The sequence below is a fragment of the Pyrgilauda ruficollis genome, unplaced genomic scaffold (genome assembly GCF_017590135.1).
Source record: "Pyrgilauda ruficollis isolate IOZ18807 unplaced genomic scaffold, ASM1759013v1 scaffold347, whole genome shotgun sequence".
In the NCBI taxonomy this organism is placed as follows: Eukaryota; Metazoa; Chordata; class Aves; order Passeriformes; family Passeridae; genus Pyrgilauda; species Pyrgilauda ruficollis.
In genome coordinates this window covers 43,001-61,155 of record NW_024524901.1, presented here as the reverse complement: position 1 = coordinate 61,155, position 18,155 = coordinate 43,001, and the positions used below count along the sequence as shown (strand labels likewise).

At 51.2% G+C, this 18,155-nt stretch overlaps 2 protein-coding genes across 3 annotated transcripts in view; both read left to right on the top strand.

The window, feature by feature from the left end:
• The window catches only part of ME2 (malic enzyme 2), a 37,506-nt gene extending 30,730 nt beyond the window's left edge, over positions 1 to 6,776 (top strand). Inside the window, exons 15-16 of the mRNA XM_041475268.1 lie at positions 121 to 219; positions 1,639 to 6,776. Of these exons, the coding sequence (XP_041331202.1) occupies positions 121 to 219; positions 1,639 to 1,788 (249 nt within the window). The 3' untranslated portion in view covers positions 1,789 to 6,776. The remainder of the gene's footprint in view (positions 1 to 120; positions 220 to 1,638) is intronic.
• A 1,663-nt stretch (positions 6,777 to 8,439) lies between these two features.
• ELAC1 (elaC ribonuclease Z 1) lies at positions 8,440 to 15,022 on the top strand. Of its 2 annotated transcripts, XR_005955763.1 has the most exons (4): positions 8,440 to 8,634; positions 9,838 to 10,305; positions 11,022 to 12,485; positions 14,403 to 15,022. XR_005955763.1 is itself a non-coding variant. In XM_041475269.1 (3 exons), the coding sequence occupies exons 1-3, from the start codon at positions 8,478 to 8,480 to the stop codon at positions 11,480 to 11,482; spliced, it is 1,086 nt and encodes a 361-aa protein (XP_041331203.1). In that variant the 5' UTR covers positions 8,440 to 8,477; the 3' UTR covers positions 11,483 to 12,513. The 2 variants fall into 2 exon arrangements, 1 of the variants encoding a protein (XP_041331203.1); XM_041475269.1 differs by lacking the exon at positions 14,403 to 15,022 and having other exon boundaries at positions 11,022 to 12,513.
• The last annotated feature ends 3,133 nt before the right edge of the window (positions 15,023 to 18,155 follow it).

Sequence of the window (18,155 nt, the reverse complement as noted above, 5' to 3'; positions counted from 1 at the left end):
AGTGCTTTGGGAGCACTCTGGTGCCAAGAGCACTGCAGCTTGATTCTCTCAGGTGCTCTGGCACGTTATTAGTCACACTTGGGGTGCAGTAAATAAAACGTGTTTGTTTCTCTGACTCAGGCATTGGCAGAACAGTTGACAGATGAAGAGCTTGCACAAGGAAGACTTTATCCTCCACTGTCCAATATCAGGGAAGTTTCTATTTATATTGCTGTCAAGGTGAGTATGAAATATAGAATTGCACTGCACTAAAAGTGGTTTATGTGTACATTAACCTGCTGAGTTGCACAGTGTGACCCTTGAATACAAGGTGCTTGGGAAACACCCATTTCTTTGTGCCTGCAATAAGAGAAGTGTATAAAAATGTTCCCTTTGTTGGATGCTTCCGCTTGGTAGCCATGATGGGCCAAAATTACTCCCCTCTGATTCCTGAAATTCAGTTTTGAGATCCCAGCGGTGGATGTAAAGACACTGAGGCGCTGAGAAGACAAAGGACTCTGCAGATTCAATATTAATTAAGCAAAAGCCATTTATTGTGGTTCTAAACATTGTTTATATTTACATCTCACCTTGGTTTACACAGTCATACATTGTTTGACTGGCAGCTCTGCTTTGCCCGTGCATTGTTTGGCAGCTCTGCTTTGCCCATGCATTGTTTGGTTGGCAGCTCTGCATTGCCCATGCATTGTTTGGCAGCTCTGCACTGCCCATGCATTGTTTGGTTGGCAGCTCTGCTTTGCCCATGCATTGGTTGGCAGCTCTGCATTGCCCATGCATTGTTTGGTTGGCAGCTCTGCATTGCATATGCATTGTTTGGCAGCTCTGCATTGCCCATGCATTGTTTGGCAGCTCTGCTTTGTCCATGCATTGTTTGGCAGCTCTGCTTTGCCCATGCATTGTTTGGCAGCTCTGCATTGCCCATGCATTGTTTGGTTGGCAGCTCTGCTTTGCCCGTGCATTGTTTGGCAGCTCTGCATTGTCCATGCATTGTTTGGTTGGCAGCTCTGCATTGGCCATGCATTGTTTGGTTGGCAGCTCTGCATTGCCCATGCATTGTTTGGCAGCTCTGCATTGCCCATGCATTGTTTGGCAGCTCTGCATTGCCCATGCATTGTTTGGTTGGCAGCTCTGCATTGTCCATGCATTGTTTGGTTGCCAGCTCTGGTTTGCCCATGCATTGTTTGGCAGCTCTGCATTGCCCATGCATTGTTTGGCAGCTCTGCATTGCCCATGCATTGTTTGGCAGCTCTGCATTGCCCATGCATTGTTTGGTTGGCAGCTCTGCTTTGCCCATGCATTGTTTGGTTGGCAGCTCTGCATTGCCCATGCATTGTTTGGCAGCTCTGCATTGGCCATGCATTGTTTGGCAGCTCTGCTTTGCCCCATGCATTGTTTGGCAGCTCTGCATTGCCCATGCATCCCTCGACTGGTAGCTCTGCTTTGCCCACGAGGCAAGCAGGCATCTTTTTACTAATTAATTGGTAGAAGCTGTAAGCACCATTTACTCGGCTGGACCCCCCCTTGTCTGTCAGCAGCTTTTCTGCTCCCTTCTGCTTGCCAGCCAGCTTTTGTGTCCCGAAGGAGGCCGCGCTCCCTGGCTGCGCGTGCCCCGGGCTCAGAGCGGCGCTCTCCCCGCAGGTGATGGAGTTCCTGTACGCCAACAACATGGCCTTCCACTACCCCGAGCCGGCCGACAAGAGCCGCTACATCCGCTCCAAGGTCTGGACCTACGAGTACGAGTCCTTCATGCCGGACGTGTACGACTGGCCCGAGTCCAAGGTGCACTGACAGCCCCGCGCCCGCTCCTCGGGCAGCGCCTCTACTCTGCAGGGATCCCCTCCTCAGACCAACTGTAATCATGATCTGTCACTCCTCTAATTTATTTGCGCTCCTTTCGTTGCCTGGTTTTTGTTTTTTCTCCCCGGTTTTTCACCTGGTTTCTCCCAAGTACCTGATAAACTGTACGGATGATGGCATCTGCCACAGGGATGAGAGAGCCCTCCAAAATTAATTTAAACAATAACATTGCATTTCTAGCTTAGAGCCAGCACCACACCGAAGAATTCCATTAATGATATTTTAGCTACATCTGTTTCATGATGAACTCTAGCTCTCTCATCACTGCTGATCTCCAGAATGATTTATTTCTGCCTTTAATAATCAGTCTTCTAATTGTCCTAGTGTTGTCACACTGCATTAGCTGTGACATCAAGGGGAGACACTTGTTGTAGAAAAAACAAAAGGGCAGTTAAAGACAACTTGGAGAGTGTGATGGGCCTTCTGTTTTGTTTAATGTTTAAAGATGCCCATGTCCAGGCATCCTGGTGGCGTTGGCTGCTGTTTCCTTGAGGAGCAGCGAGATGTACACGTGTGGGGTCTGCAGCAAAGTTTGCAGCTTTGTGTTCATCACTCCGTGAAATCTGTTCTCAGGAAAAATGTGGGCTCGTTCAAATTGTCCTTGGGAAGCCTGAAAGTAATACTAATCACTTAATAGCTTTTTAAAACAAAGCCATAGTGTCACAGAATAAATTTTATTGGGTAGAGGTAGGACCTGAAGTAATTTATGGAAATCTTTTTAGAGATTTTACTAGGAGATTTTAAGCAATGGACAGCGAAATGATGTACCAAAGGATCTTTACCTAATTTTTTTAATTTTTTCAAGATTCTGTCTTGTCTAAGCCAGGTTGTTTTCTCCCTTGCTCTCACAAAAAGACTCACGTGTGATGTTTTATGACACTGCTGACTCGAGAGCTCCGAAGTGGAGTCACTTGGAACCAGCACGCCGTGGGCAGCTGCTGGGGCTGCAGCAGGGATGTTGTCAGGCAGCTATCCACAGGAGTCTGGCTGAATGCTTCCTGAGGTCTCAGTCCGTGCTCTGGTCAGCGTGGGTGCTGGACCCACAGCATGCAGTGCTGCAAGCCCCGTCCTGATCACTCCAACTTGCTGCACTTACAGGCCTGCTTTGTCAGGTCCTGGTGTGAAAGCAGAAGCTCCCAGTGAGTTTTTCCTTGCCAGGGGTAGTGCTGCACGTTTGCTGCAGGTGCCACAGTGTACACTCCCCCAGCTGCCTTGGAGCCAGGCCAGAGGGGGACAGGCAGGGACACCCAGAGGTGGCCACAGCCCGTGGCTGCCCCGCCTGTGCTCCCTGCAGCCAGAACAGCCACCTGCCAGGAACAGAAATAAAGACACCAGGCTGCTCCAGTTTGCTGCAGCAAGGCAGGAAAAGGGCGGGAGTAAATAAACAGACGGATGTGCCAGCAGTGCTGTACTGGCAGACATCATCCAAAGAGATAAAGCAGAGCTTGCTCAGGATTTACCCATGGCAAGCACTGCTCTCCTACCCTCAATTACACAGGAAAATGCAGTCTCCACAGAACAGGCCAGAACAGAGCAGGGAAAATGGTCTAAATGCCCCCTCAGGCGCCCACAGCCTAATCTCTGGCTCTAAAATTGTGTTCACACAAAGAACAGTAAGCTTTGGGAAGGTGCTGCCTGTGTGGGGAAAGAAGACTGATTATATAAACACAGAAAAGAGTGATGTGGGGAAAAAAACTGTGGTGTTCAAGCTGTGGTAAAGTGTTGTGTGGTGGGGCTCGAAGTGCTTCACTGCTGAGTGCTGACATGCACACGGGCACGAGCTTGCACTTGCAAGTGAATGTACAAAAGACACCAACACACACATAGGGTGTTTTTACAAAGAGTGCTTTTTTCATCTATTTTTGCTATGCCTTGTTTGTACCGTATTTAAATTAGTGATCTTAATGAAAGAGAAATTATTTATTCAATGTATGAATTATTTTTGCCTTCTGAAAATCCAGCTCTATCTGAAGCCTGTTGTATTGTGCCAGTGGAGTTCTGCATCACTGGATTCCGGAGTGCTGGGAACACACGCTTCCTCCCTTCTGCCAGCAGCCAGTTAGATGAGTAACAAAAGCACCCAAAACGCACTGATCTCAGTCCCACAGTGACCACAGAGGCAGGGCAGCCGCTGCTGGCTCTGCCTTGGGAGGCAAGGATCCGTGCCCGCCCCTTCAGTCTGATTGTGTTGTTTCCAAGGATCTCAGCTGGTGTCCGCAGCCCTTGGCAGCGCTCGGGGGAGGCCGGGCCGTGCTCCAGGCAGGAGTGATGCCGTTCCTGTGCGGGAGCTGCTCTGAGCAGCCCTGGCCCTTCTGGCACTGCCTCCCTGCTCTCCCGGCCGCTGCCCGCACGGACTGCGTTTTCCCCGTCCTGGCAGCGGGATTTCCCCGAGCTCTAGCGCTCCTGCACAGCAATTCTTCTGGAAATCCCGCTGCAGAGGTGAGGGAAAAGCAGTCCCTAGGAGAGGACTGTGCTGGAGGTGTGGCTGGCTCTGTCCCCTGCCAGCCGGAGCTGAGCCAGGCACAGCCTCCCGGGCTCTGTCGGCCGGGCTCTGAGGATCCTCTGCAGCTTGCAGTGTGGACAGGGTGCAACAGGTAACCCGTCAGCTCACACAGTTCTGAGTCCATTTCACTCTCTCTTTCATCTTCTCCAGAATTATTTTTTTTTTCATACTTAGGATTTTAAGATACATAGATTCATGTTCAGTTTTCCTTCAGGTACAATTAATCCTTGAACTAATTGCAACTGCTAATCTTGCTGGCTACTAAGGAACCAGTTTCCTTTTTCATATTCTACATAACATGATTTTTTCTGTTTGCTGGTTTATTCAAAATATTTACTGGTCTTTATCTGTACAGAAAATTCTCTTAGACAGTATGCAAAGGGAAACAGGTGTCACCAGGATGCATTTTGTCATGTTACATAATGTAAGTTAAAAGAATACATCACCTAAAGGACCACCAGTGTAGTAGTTTGTCACACAGCCCCCGTGACTTGCCCTCCAAATGGTTTTATAAAAGACTGTCTTCCATGTCTCCTTGGGGTGTGCAGAACCCTTCTGGGAGGATCAGGAATTTCACTGAGGTCAGTCTTTTCCAGGATTTGTCCAATCCTTGCTTTCTTAAAATCAGCAGGAGCAGGACTGAGCCTCTTGGCAGCAGCCTGTAGGAGTGTTTGGGAGTAAAGATATCTAATGAAGCACAGCCTTTCTTTTTAAAATACCTGTGGTTTTGTTAAAGATGTTGCAAAGGTTTGTGTGTTCCTGAAGCCTCTGCCAACCTGACCTGTAGGAGACAATTAAAATGTTGTGTCTGATACATTTTAAACCCCCGGTGTGACACGTGGCACAAGTTCTGGGTTACATTTGTGGACAGTGATGCATCCTGATCTGTTGTGTTCCTTTTCCAAGCTTCAAACCAAGTGACACTTTACCTGCAGAGTGGTGTGTAACAGGTTTCCTGTGGTCGGTGCGTGTCTTCCTCTTGTACTGTTGTTTCCAGCACGCTGTTTTACGGGGATAAAGTAACTCTGTCACACTCCTCTGGTAGTACCTGCCAAGATGAACGATACACCTTTTAGTTTCAATCTTTAGCAGCCCTCCGTGGTGACTGTTCCTGTGGGAGAGTGGGGATCACTATTGTACAGCTCCCACCCAGGTTTCAGTTCAGCTGACTCCGGCGCCGGAGGTACCGGCTGGTTTTGTTTGCTGGGGCTGGCTGCAGAGGGGCAGAGCTCCTCTGCCATCCCGCAGAGCTGTCTGTGGCTCAGATCAGTGTGAGAACAGCCGGGGCTGGCTGCAGAGGGGCAGAGCTGAGCTCCTCTGTGGCCCCGCAGAGCTGAGCTCCTCTGTGGCCCCGCAGAGCTGAGCTCCTCTGTGGTCCCGCAGAGCTGAGCTCCTCTGTGGCCCCGCAGAGCTGAGCTCCTCTGTGGCCCCGCAGAGCTGAGCTCCTCTGTGGCCCCGCAGAGCTGAGCTCCTCTGCCAGCCCCGCAGAGCTGAGCTCCTCTGTGGCCCCTCAGAGCTGAGCTCCTCTGTGGCCCCGCAGAGCTGAGCTCCTCTCTGGTCCCACAGAGCTGTCTGTGGCTCAGATCAGTGTGAGAACAGCCGGGGCTGTCTCACTGCGAGTGCTTCCAGCTGGATAAACCACCGTCATTTCTGCTTGCGGGATGATCCGAGCGCTGCCCCGCTCCGTTGCAGCCACGGCTGGTTACACGGGAGGAGCAAATCCAGAGCCAAGCTCTGCTGCACTGGCTTGGCAGCTGAATTTGGGCAAAGCCGTTCAGCTGCTGCTGCTGAAGGCACATCTGACCGACTCCGTGTGGACCTGCCTGCCCCGTGCGCTCCCGTGGGACTCCGGGCGAGCGCCCGGGACGATGCAGCACGGCTTCCCCGCGCCTCCCGTTCTCCGTGGGGATGGCAGGGCTCACCCGGGCACCGCGGCTGCAGCTGGACGGGCAGGTTCTGTCACCGTGCCCTGCTGGTGCTGCAGCAGCCCGAGCTGCCTGGTCGTGCTCCCCAGACACGAGGGGCTCAGCCAGGCTGAGCTCAGCTCTCCACGCGCCATCGGCTTCGGCTCATCCGTTCGTCAACCACACCCTTCCTAATGGAATAAAAACACTCTTAGGACTTAAGATGGCTGCCTTGTCAACACAACAGCAAAATAACCTGCATTTATTTCTGTATTAAACATATCTACCTTATGCAAATCAATGTGAGCCTGCTGGGGCGCTTGTGAGAACAGTTCCAGCCTGATCTGTGCGGGGTTGGCTGTGCCTGGGAGGGTCATTGCTCAGCTGAAACTAAAACTGTATGTCAAATGTGAAGTGGTTGGGGTTTCTTCCTACTTTATAACGTTGTAACTCTATTGAAATGTGTGTTCTAGTCTTCTATTTTCTTAGTAAAATGCATTCCCTTTGCCTAAGTCGTACCTGATCGTTTTTATTCTGAAAAAAAAAAAAAAACAAACCAAAACCCAAAAATGCTTGATCTGTTCAGGACTGGGAAAAGTCCCTTTGCCAAGGAGCTCTGTAAATGGTTGGATGTGATGATCTTTAAGGTCTTTTCCTAGAATCATGGAATCAGAGGATGGTTTGAGTTGGAAGGGAATGTAAACGACCTGCCCCTGGATCCCTGGCAGTGCCCAAGGCCAGGCTGGACGGGGCTTGGAGCAGCCTGGGACAGGGGAAGGTGTCCCTGCCCATGGCAGGGAGGCTGGAGTACAAGTATTTTCAAGATTCCTTCCAACCCAAACCATTCAATTCTTGTATGATCTTGTATGATTTTGCACAGAGGAAAAGGAAAACGCAAATATTTGCAAAGTGTTTATTTCTGCATTTGGTCTGAGATGGACATGAACCATGGCTACTCCCCCTGAGCCCCCAAGGTCGGGCTGCACCTTGGCGTGCCTGGGAGGACCCTGCTGGCCCATCTGGGAAGAGTGCTTTCTTTTGGAATTCCAGAATCCTGGAATGCTTTGTGTTAGAGGGATCTCAAAGCCCATCCTGTTCCACCCCCAGCCATGGGCAGGGACACTTTCCACTGTCCCAAATTGCTCCAAGCCCCATCCAGCCTGGCCTTGGGCACTGCCAGGGATCCAGGGGCAGCCACAGCTGCTCTGGGCACCCTGTGCCAGGGCCTGCCCACCCTGCCAGGGGAGAAAAACTGGAAGGTTGTGGAAACTCATCTAAAAACAACTGAACTTGAGAAATTATTTTGAAAGCTCTCTGAAGATGTTAAGGCACCTGGAATTTTAAATCCTTCTCAAAAGAAGGCAGGAGCAGATTCTGGGAAGACTAGGGCTGGAGGAATCCCACTCCATGCGGTGAGAGAGCAGGGGGTTGCCATGTGGGCACTGCTGTCCCAAGGCTGTCCAGCCCTGCAGACCAGCCAGGCTCCTCATCCCGACACTGTCACAGACACCTCAACAGCTGGGGCACAGATGTTTGGGGGAAACAGGTGTTCCCTGGCCTGGCCTGTGCTCTCGGGTCACCCCTGCTTTCGTGGGCTCTGAAGGTGCTCTGGGGGAAGTGACCCTTCCCCCTCTGCATCTCCTGGAATCCGGGAATGGTGTTTGAATGTCAGCAGAGACTGTTCCATGAAACTCATCCTGAAAAGCTCCTAGAGGGAAGGCTCACGCAGGAAAACCCAACATTTAAACAGCTCAGAGGAAATAAATAATGGTGGGGCTAGAGCTTAGAGCTGTTCCAGCTGGATGGGGCTGTTTTCTTTGGGAATCCACACAGGTCTAGTGCTTGGGCTGTGTGTTTGCAATCTTCCAGTGACAGAAGAAGGAAATCTCTGCTTGTAAAGAATGTGTTGTCTGAAAGTCAAATCCTGCTCTAGGCAGGTTTTGCTTTTATGTTTGAAGGGAAAGGGAATTTTACCCTCACACTGAACTGTGGAGGATGCCTTCACTTCAGACAGTATTTGTTGGTTTCCCTGCACAAATACATCAAAGTGCCAGCTCTGTGTTCTGTGTCCCAGCAGTGCCAGCTCTGTGTTCTGTGTCCCAGCAGTGCCAGCTCTGTGTCCCAGCAGTGCCTGCTCTGTGCTCTGTGTCCCAGCAGTGCCTGCTGTGTCCCAGCACACCCCCGGTCCGTGTTCCAGGTGCCTGCTGCCCGGGATGTCTCTGGAGCTCACCTTCCTGGGCACGGGCTCGGCTTTCCCGTCGCCGTGCCGCGGAGCCTCGGCGCTGGTGCTGCGCAGGGAAGGGCAGTGCTGGCTCTTCGACTGCGGCGAGGGGACGCAGACACAGCTCATGAAGAGCCACCTGCGAGCAGGTTTGTGCCGTTCTCCTGAGCGGAGGGACGGGCTCGGGAGGCTGCCCAGCCTGCTCCGCAGCCCTCGGCACTGAGCTGCCTCCCGCAGACAATCTGAATTCATTCACCGGGCTTGGCAATGTCAAACGCGCCCGCAGAGCAGCTGAAAACAGGAACGGTTTGTTTGTTGTTTGCCTGGAGGTAGCTCTAGACAAACCTGCGCTGAGCCTTCCTGGGGGTAAATGTCTCTTTTCAAGCGAGGCTGTATGTATTGGGGGTAACTTTCACCTTTTGGCAAATAAATCAGGAATAAAGCTCACCTCGCTGTCACAGTCACTGTGCTTCCACAGTCCTCAGTGGCCAGAGCTGACTTCTCTCCCCCAAAGAATGGAGATGAATTGTCAGTTACAAACAAAAATACAAGCCACTGCTCCTCCAAAACATATCAGGGAATTTAATGACAGGTAGATGGAGTAATTTCCATAAAATTGCTTACTGAATTTATCTTAAAAGAAACGGAGATTCTGTCATTCCCGTGGCACAGCCCCAGCAGGTGCCTGGCTCTGTGGAAGTGGGAGTTCAGCAGAGGAGACAGAGGCAGCCTGGTTAAAGGACATTGTCTGCAGCGAGAGAGTTCTGGGCTCTTCTGACCCAGCGAGGGCAGGACCCAGCTGGGGCAGGACAGCCCAGGCACCAAAGAAAGCCCAGACATTTACAGAGCAATTTTTTCTCTTGTTTTAAACAAACCAGTCAGCAATGGTGGGGTTCTTGCCTCTTAAAAAACTCTGAAATCAAAACTGCATGCTGGTTTGGTTTTGGTTCCTCTTGATTTTGATCATTTCATGGGCTGGAGTCAAAAGGAGGAGCAACACAAATTGCTCACTGTGTTCCTCATTAGTCTACAGTTTTCCTGTAAGACTGAAGCTCCAATGCTTCCCATCACTTCCTTGCATTTCACATGGCAGATGTCACCATTGTAGAATGCCTGGCTTAGAAGGAGATAAACCTTTCATCTCTGCAGCCTTTTCTTGGCCTATCAGGCCAAAATCTTCCTTGTGTGGAGGGGGTGGGGAAAGAAATAACCTTGTGGTTTGGGATTTGTCTGTTAAGCACTGGTTTTAATTTCCCTCCCTCCTCGCTTGTTTCAAACATCTTGCCAAACAGCGGTCATTTCTGAGCTGTCACATTGTTCACTTTCCTATCTTTTCCTGTTCTATTCAACAGCCAGAATTACCAAGATTTTCATCACTCACCTTCACGGTGACCACATTTTTGGACTTCCTGGGCTGCTGTGCACGCTCAGCCTCCAGACGAGCCCTGATGGCAGCAAGGCACCCATTGATATTTACGGGCCCCTGGGGCTGCGGAGCTTCCTCTGGAGGAGCCTGGAGCTCTCCCACTCCCAGCCCCTGCTGCCCTACACCGTCACCGAGCTGGTCCCCACGCGGGACCAGTGCCCCCCAGAAGAATTTAGGGACTTCTCTGGCTTGGACCGAGACGAGGCGCTTGCCCAGGCGCCTCCAGGGAGAGTTCTGCACCTGGATCCAGAAGAAGACTCCTACTTGCTGCTGGAGGATGAGCAGCTGGTTGTGAGAGCCTTCCGCCTCTTCCACCGCGTGCCCTCCTTCGGCTTCGTGCTGGAAGAGAAGCCCCGGCCTGGGAAGCTCAATGTGCAGACACTGCAAGAGCTTGGTAGCTACTTTTACTTATTTTTCCTCTTTTTACTTCTTTTATGACCACCTTCCTATGTGTTCTAGCAAATCCAAGCTGCTGTCTCTCTCCGTAGCCTGTTTTAACTCAATTTTCCATTTTCTGTCGAAGACATTTTGGCACCTGACCTCCGAGCTGCACTCTGAACCGGTGTGTAACAGGGAATATCACCGGTGCCAGGGAATACCACAGACCCCCGTCATGCTGGGAACAGCAGACGAGTTCAGGTGCCAAAGTCTAAACAGCTCAGCGTGGCTTTCAGAAACATATGGCCAGTGAATTTTCATTATTTTCTTGACTTTAATACGAGCAGTATAACTGGGGGTTTTTGATATAGTTTCCCTGAGCAGTTTCCCTGTGGCTGCCCCATCCCTGGAAGTGTCCAAGCCCAGGCTGGAGCACCCTGGGACAGTGGAAGGTGTCCCTGCCCATAGCAGGATGAACTTTGAGATGCCTTCCAACCCAGGCCATTCTAGGATTCCATGATTTTCTTCAAACACACTTCCTGCTCAGGTTACAAGCTCTTAATTTGTACGAAAAATCTGAAATACCAACCGATTTTTACTCGGAGGTTGTGCTTTTTTCCGGTGAGTCAGCGGTATGTCCAGCACACCCCAGGTGGCGTTTTTCAGAGCTGGCACTGATGCAATGACATGACTGGCGCATCACTTACGGGCTGTTCTGCCTTTTCCTGCCAGGGGTCCCGCCAGGTCCCTTGTACGGGAAGGTGAAGAGCGGCGAAGTCATCGTGCTGGAGAACGGGGCGCGGATACATCCCGGCGACGTGCTGGGGCCGCCGGTTCCGGGCAGGAAGGTCTGCGTGCTGGGCGACTGCGCGGGGCCCGTGGGGCCGGGGGCCGCGCGGCTCTGCTGGGGCGCAGACCTGCTGGTGCACGAGGCCACGCTGGGGGACAGCCAGCGGGACAAGGCGCGCCAGCGCGGGCACAGCACCCCCGGCACGGCCGCGGCGTTCGCCCGCGGCTGCCGCGCCACGAGGCTGGTGCTGACCCACTTCAGCCAGCGGTACCGGCCCGGCGAGCCCCACGGCGGCCACGAGGAGCTCGGCACGCTCAGGAGGGAGGCCGAGGCCGTGATGGGGGACCGGGAGGTGACGCTGGCCGAGGACTTCATGACCATCGAGATCCCAATGAAAAACTGAAACACGAGGACTTTGTGACCACAGAGATCCCAGTGAAAAACTGAAACACGAGGACTTTGCGACCACAGAGATCCCAATGAAACAGTGAGAACAAGGGACTTCCTAATGAGATCCCAATGAAACAGGGAAAACCAAGGACTTCCTAATGAGATCCCAATGAAACAGTGAGAACCAAGGACTTCCTAATGAGATCCCAATGAAACAGGGAAAACCAAGGACTTCCTAATGAGATCCCAATGAAACAGGGAAAACCAAGGACTTCCTAATGAGATCCCAGTGAAACAGTGAGAACAAGGGATTTCCCAATGAGATCCCAATGAAACAGTGAGAACCAAGGACTCCCTAATGAGATCCCAATGAAACAGGGAAAACCAAGGACTTCCTAATGAGATCCCAATGAAACAGTGAGAACCAAGGACTTCCTAATGAGATCCCAATGAAACAGGGAAAACCAAGGACTTCCTAATGAGATCCCAATGAAACAGGGAAAACCAAGGACTTCCTAATGAGATCCCAATGAAACAGTGAGAACCAAGGACTGCATAGCAAGATCCCAATGAAAAAGTGAAAACAAAGGACTTTAGAGATCCTGAGATCCTGATTAAAAAGTGAAAACTCAGGATTTGTGACCACAGAAATCCCAATGAAAAAGTGAAAAATGAGAACTTTGTGACCACAGAAATCCCAATGAAAAAGTGAAAAATGAGGACTTTGTGACCACAGAGATCTCAATGAAACAGTGAGAACCGAGGACTTCCTAATGAGATCCCAGTGAAACAGTGAGAACTGAGGGCTTCATGACAAGATCCCAATTAAACAGTGAAAAACGAGGACTTTGTGACCACAGAGATCCCAGTGAAACAGTGAAAACTCAGGACTTCGTGAGCCCAGTGAAAACTGAGGCCTTCATGACAAGGTCCCTGAAGAATCGAGTTTCCTGGGCTGCTGGGGTCCACTCTGGCTAGCTACAGACCCTTGCCCACACGATAATTCATAGATGAAGGTAAAAGATTGAGAAGTGCTCCTCTCCACGTGGGAAACGTTGTCCTTTATTCCAAGACACACATCAGGCAGACAAACCCTGGGGAGGAAAGAGAGAGCTCCCTCATGGCAGGGAGCTTTTATACCCTGGGATGGGGACAGAGGGAGAGTCCACAGCCAGTGGGACACCAGTGAGGAGTGTGAGGGGAGGGGTGACCCAGGGCAGAGACCCCCGGGGGTACTGGGGTGGGTGGGGGAAAGACCAGGAGATGGGGAGAGGGATAACAAACCACATGATGTAACATAAGCTATACAGTGCAACACAAAACAATTCTGTGCAAATTCCCAATCACCCCGTGCAAGAGAACAACGAAACTGGTGCAGCACCGCGGGTCCCAGGTGAGAACGGTGGCGTGGCAGCTGAGCTGCGTGTGGGGCAGGGAGCAGACAGCAGAGCCTTTGGTGGCCAGATCAGCCCTGTGGAGCTGCGGGCTGAGGGGGCTCCGTGGCTCCTGTGCAGGCAGAGGAGCCCACAAGGATGGGCACCGAGCCTCCCAGGGCACGGGCAGCTCCGGCCTCCGCGAGGGGCTCCTGCACCAGCTGCCCCCAGGCACCCGCAGGAGGGCTCTGTGCGCGGCATCCCGGCTGCTCTGCCCCAAAAACCTCGGGGCAGCATCTCTGCCAGCCCCGCAGGAGGGCTCTGTGCCCGGCATCCCGGCTGCTCTGCCCCAAAAACCTCGGGGCAGCATCTCTGCCAGCCCCGCAGGAGGGCTCTGTGCGCGGCATCCCGGCTGCGCCGCCCCAAAAACCTCGGGGCAGCATCTCTGCCAGCCCCGCAGGAGGGCTCTGTGCCCGGCATCCCGGCTGCTCTGCCCCAAAAACCTCGGGGCAGCATCTCTGCCAGCCCCGCAGGAGGGCTCTGTGCGCGGCATCCCGGCTGCTCTGCCCCAAAAACCTCGGGGCAGCATCTCTGTGAAGTTTTCTCATAAATAAACAGAGTTCAGGGCTCCTGTCAGAAGGGCATTAACAACTGGATCCATTCTAAGCTCTGGAGCATCAGCACTGCGTTCTCACACCCAGTAAGGTTTGAGAAGCACGCTCTGGAAGTCTCTAGGCAGGCGGCAACTCCTCTTCATTAAACTGTCCCTCCAAGTGCATTCTCAAGGATAAATTATCCTGATAGAGGCGTATTTGTGTCTGCAGAAATGCCGCTGTGGGGGAATTCCACCGGCACACGCTCAGTTTCTGCAGTGACTTCATTCCTTCTGTCGAGGGGCACGCACACCCTGCTTCTGTCTCCTGTCCTCCCCACCTCAAACTGGAAGCTGGGGTTTCCCAAATTTTAGCTGAATTTGCTGATCTGCAGCTGTGAGGAATTTTTAATTGAGACAAGACTTTTGAATTGTTTTTGATGATGCAGTTTATTTTTTTATCTTTTACATAAGTAAGAAAGCTGAGTTCAGCTCACATCTTCGTAGTATAATTCAGAAGGTCACAAGACTCCTAGTTACAAAACCTTTTGAAGATTTATTAACTAATGAAACACTGTCAACAAGAAGTCAATCTTTAAATATTTTATCTTACAGATTCGTGCTACAGTGTGTGGTTTTTTAGTTAATTATAGTATAACACACAAACTGACAGCACTGTGTTTTAAATTTCTTGATTACTTTTATAACTACTTTTATTTTTTCTATATCTTGAATTTTAAAACTCTAAACTTTCCTTTATTTAGCTTAATGGGTGTTTGCTTTAAACTATAAATCTGCATTCTCACTTCTAACGCTTAAGTTTAGAAACCTTTTCCAAAATCTCAAATCAAATCCTGTGTTTAATCCCAAACTTTAACTCACCCAAAAATTCTAAAAATTCCTGAACTTTATTCTAAAAGTTCTAAACTTTAACAAACCCAAAATCCTGAGAATTCCTTGCATTTCAGATTCCAGCAGGAAGCAATCCTTGAGGAGGCTGCCCTGGGTTTCGCCGGCAGCCGGGGCCAGGTCGGAGTGCAGCGGCAGCGCCGGAGCTCCGCTGGCTGGGCTGCACCAAGCCGGGGACGGGAGGAGAAGGGCTGACATTCCCGGTTCTTGGAACCCAGCACATCCCTCTGGATGGCTCAAAATCCTGGCAGGGGCTCGGAGACCCTGGCAGGAAGCCAGAGACACCTGGGAATTCGATCTCAACCCGTGGGGCAAATTACCAACCTTGTGTGAAGAATCACAGGGCACAGAAGTGTAAGGGGCACAGCAGTGGTTGTCACAGGGTGAAAGGTGGAATTTTGAAGAATTTCACTATGGGGGTCGAGGGACAAGATGGAGGGATTTGGGCGTTGTCCTGCCCTTCTCCCTTCTTCTTCCCAGCCTCCATCTGCTTGGAGATGGTGGCACTTTGGGATTGGTGTGGAGTAGAAAGTCACTGTCTAGCACAGGGGATAGGCACTGGGACATAACTGTAAATATCAAATACGTAGTTTATATTATAAGAGACAACACCAGGCAGTGTGCCTCGGACTGACCTGCAGAACAGACCTCAGCGGGCCAGACAGAAAATGTTTTAGATAAAAAAATAATAAACAACCTTGAGAACGACAGCCGGAGACTTCTGACTCCTTCTTCTGAGCTGGGTTGGGGAAAAGAGACTTTTAACACAGCTCGGGGTCATCTCAGCTGTCGAGGTGAACACCCCTTGTGTGCAGACACGAGGCTTGACTCCATTTCTCAGAAAGCTGATTTATTGTCTTACATATTATACTAAAATACTGCATTAAAACTATACTAAAAGAACAGAGAGAAAAGATGATTAGAAGGCTACAAAGAACAGGAATAGAATAGAATAACAAAATCCTGTGACTGCTCACAGCCTCAGGTGGCTGTGATGGTCATCAATTGACAACAATGCACATGAACCAGGGGAAGATGAACCTGTGGCATTCCACAGCAGCAAATAATTATTGTTTACATTTCTTTCCTGTGGCCCTCAGCTCTCAGGAGGGGAAAAATCCTAGGAAAGGATTTTTAATAAAATATCATGGCTACACTCCACCAGAGGAGATCCCGAGCGCTGGTGTGTGGCCGCTGGAGCACGGTGAATTGCACGGCTCTCCCGAGCTGGCAGTAAATCAGAGCTGAGCCACTCTTGTGTCTGCCCAGTTACCCCACCGTAAAAGAAACCCGAACGAAATTAAATGCAGCAGCAATTTTAATTAAGCAGCTTAAAATATATATGAAATTGAACTCACTTGAAATATTGTCAATATAATTTGGTTAAAATAAGGGATAATTTTGGTTCTGATAATAGCGCATGAGCAAAAATAACCGCGTGGGGTACGGAGGGCAGGGTCCTTGGACCCCCGTCACCCCACGTACAAACTTGCCAAGCCCAAAATCCCCCTTTTTGTGCTGTACGTCATCACCATCTCCTCCCATTTTCGATTCGTCACACTTGTATCTCCACCCTCATCATCACCTTCATCACGCGTGCTCCACCCTTTTTAGGTGGTCCCCCACTCTTTGGGGTTCCCTGAGGAAGGCCTCTCCTCTTCCTCGGCGTCCTTTGATTCACCTTTTGGATTACACGTGCGCACCAAGCTGGTATAATGTCAGCCAAAGCTAATATCACGCAAGCCAATATTATGTTCTAGCATCAAAGCAATAAATCTCATAATTACTGTTTTCCTGGGATCCAACCAAACTTTCTGTTCTTTCTGTTAATTTTAGTAATCATTATTTCTTGCTTCTTCCCGTCCTGAACATCTGCAGGAAAAAGGGTGCCGCCCTCCTCCTTCTTTTAACTGTTTTACTATTTCCAGATATTAATTACTGTACCAATATTGATCAGTGTTTCACACCTATTTACCACAACACCAGACGTGCTTCAGATGCGGAGGGAGGGGTCTTTGATTTCCTGGGATGCTGGGAGGAGCGGCAGGCCGCTGTGAGGAGCCTGGCGCTGGCGGATCTCTCTGTTCTTCTCTCAGCAATGCCGTGTGAAGCAGGCAGGCTCTGCCGACGCCTGCGGTCTCTCCCCACACTGCACTTCCCCTCCTTTTGCAAAAGCAGCGTCCCGTGCAGAGGCCGTGGCGCCAGGCTCAGTTTTGGGTGGCCAGCGCGCTCCAGCCGTGCCGGGTCTCACACGGGGACAGGATTGTTGTCCTGGCCCTCCGTGCCGCGCCTGCTGCTCGCTGGAACACCCAAAACCGCTGGTTTTACACCCGTCCACAGCTGCGACGGGCAGCTCGGGGCACGGCTTCAGGGCTGTGGCTTGGGTCTGCATCCCGGCTCAGAACGGGTCATTTTGGGCAAAGGGCGGCGAGGGAGGAGGTGTCACACTGCAGCACAGCTCAGGCCTCCACGCCTGGCTCTGGGGACCTGCTGCACAGCTGAAACGCAATTCCACCGCAATTCCACCGCAATTCCACCGCAATTCCACCGCAATTCCACCGCCATCTATCCCACAAGGAGGGTCAAGGCAGGGAATGCTCCTGTGCCCTGACCTGAGGAGCGAAGGCTGCTTGGTCTGCACTCAAGGCCGCGTCATTTGCTGTGGATTTAAACCATGATTTTGGGCACGGCAGTGAGCCAGAGCACACTCAGTGCGGGGTTATGTGAAACTTCTGTGCTTTCCATTTAGTGCATTTCAGCGCTTGAGAACGAGCTGCAGTTGCCTCTTTTCCAGCAGACCCGTGCTCCACTCTACTCACTTGAAATATTGTCAATATAATTTGGTTAAAATAAGGGATAATTTTGGTTCTGATAATAGCGCATGAGCAAAAATAACCGCGTGGGGTACGGAGGGCAGGGTCCTTGGACCCCCGTCACCCCACGTACAAACTTGCCAAGCCCAAAATCCCCCTTTTTGTGCTGTACGTCATCACCATCTCCTCCCATTTTCGATTCGTCACACTTGTATCTCCACCCTCATCATCACCTTCATCACGCGTGCTCCACCCTTTTTAGGTGGTCCCCCACTCTTTGGGGTTCCCTGAGGAAGGCCTCTCCTCTTCCTCGGCGTCCTTTGATTCACCTTTTGGATTACACGTGCGCACCAAGCTGGTATAATGTCAGCCAAAGCTAATATCACGCAAGCCAATATTATGTTCTAGCATCAAAGCAATAAATCTCATAATTACTGTTTTCCTGGGATCCAACCAAACTTTCTGTTCTTTCTGTTAATTTTAGTAATCATTATTTCTTGCTTCTTCCCGTCCTGAACATCTGCAGGAAAAAGGGTGCCGCCCTCCTCCTTCTTTTAACTGTTTTACTATTTCCAGATATTAATTACTGTACCAATATTGATCAGTGTTTCACACCTATTTACCACAACACCAGACGTGCTTCAGATGCGGAGGGAGGGGTCTTTGATTTCCTGGGATGCTGGGAGGAGCGGCAGGCCGCTGTGAGGAGCCTGGCGCTGGCGGATCTCTCTGTTCTTCTCTCAGCAATGCCGTGTGAAGCAGGCAGGCTCTGCCGACGCCTGCGGTCTCTCCCCACACTGCACTTCCCCTCCTTTTGCAAAAGCAGCGTCCCGTGCAGAGGCCGTGGCGCCAGGCTCAGTTTTGGGTGGCCAGCGCGCTCCAGCCGTGCCGGGTCTCACACGGGGACAGGATTGTTGTCCTGGCCCTCCGTGCCGCGCCTGCTGCTCGCTGGAACACCCAAAACCGCTGGTTTTACACCCGTCCACAGCTGCGACGGGC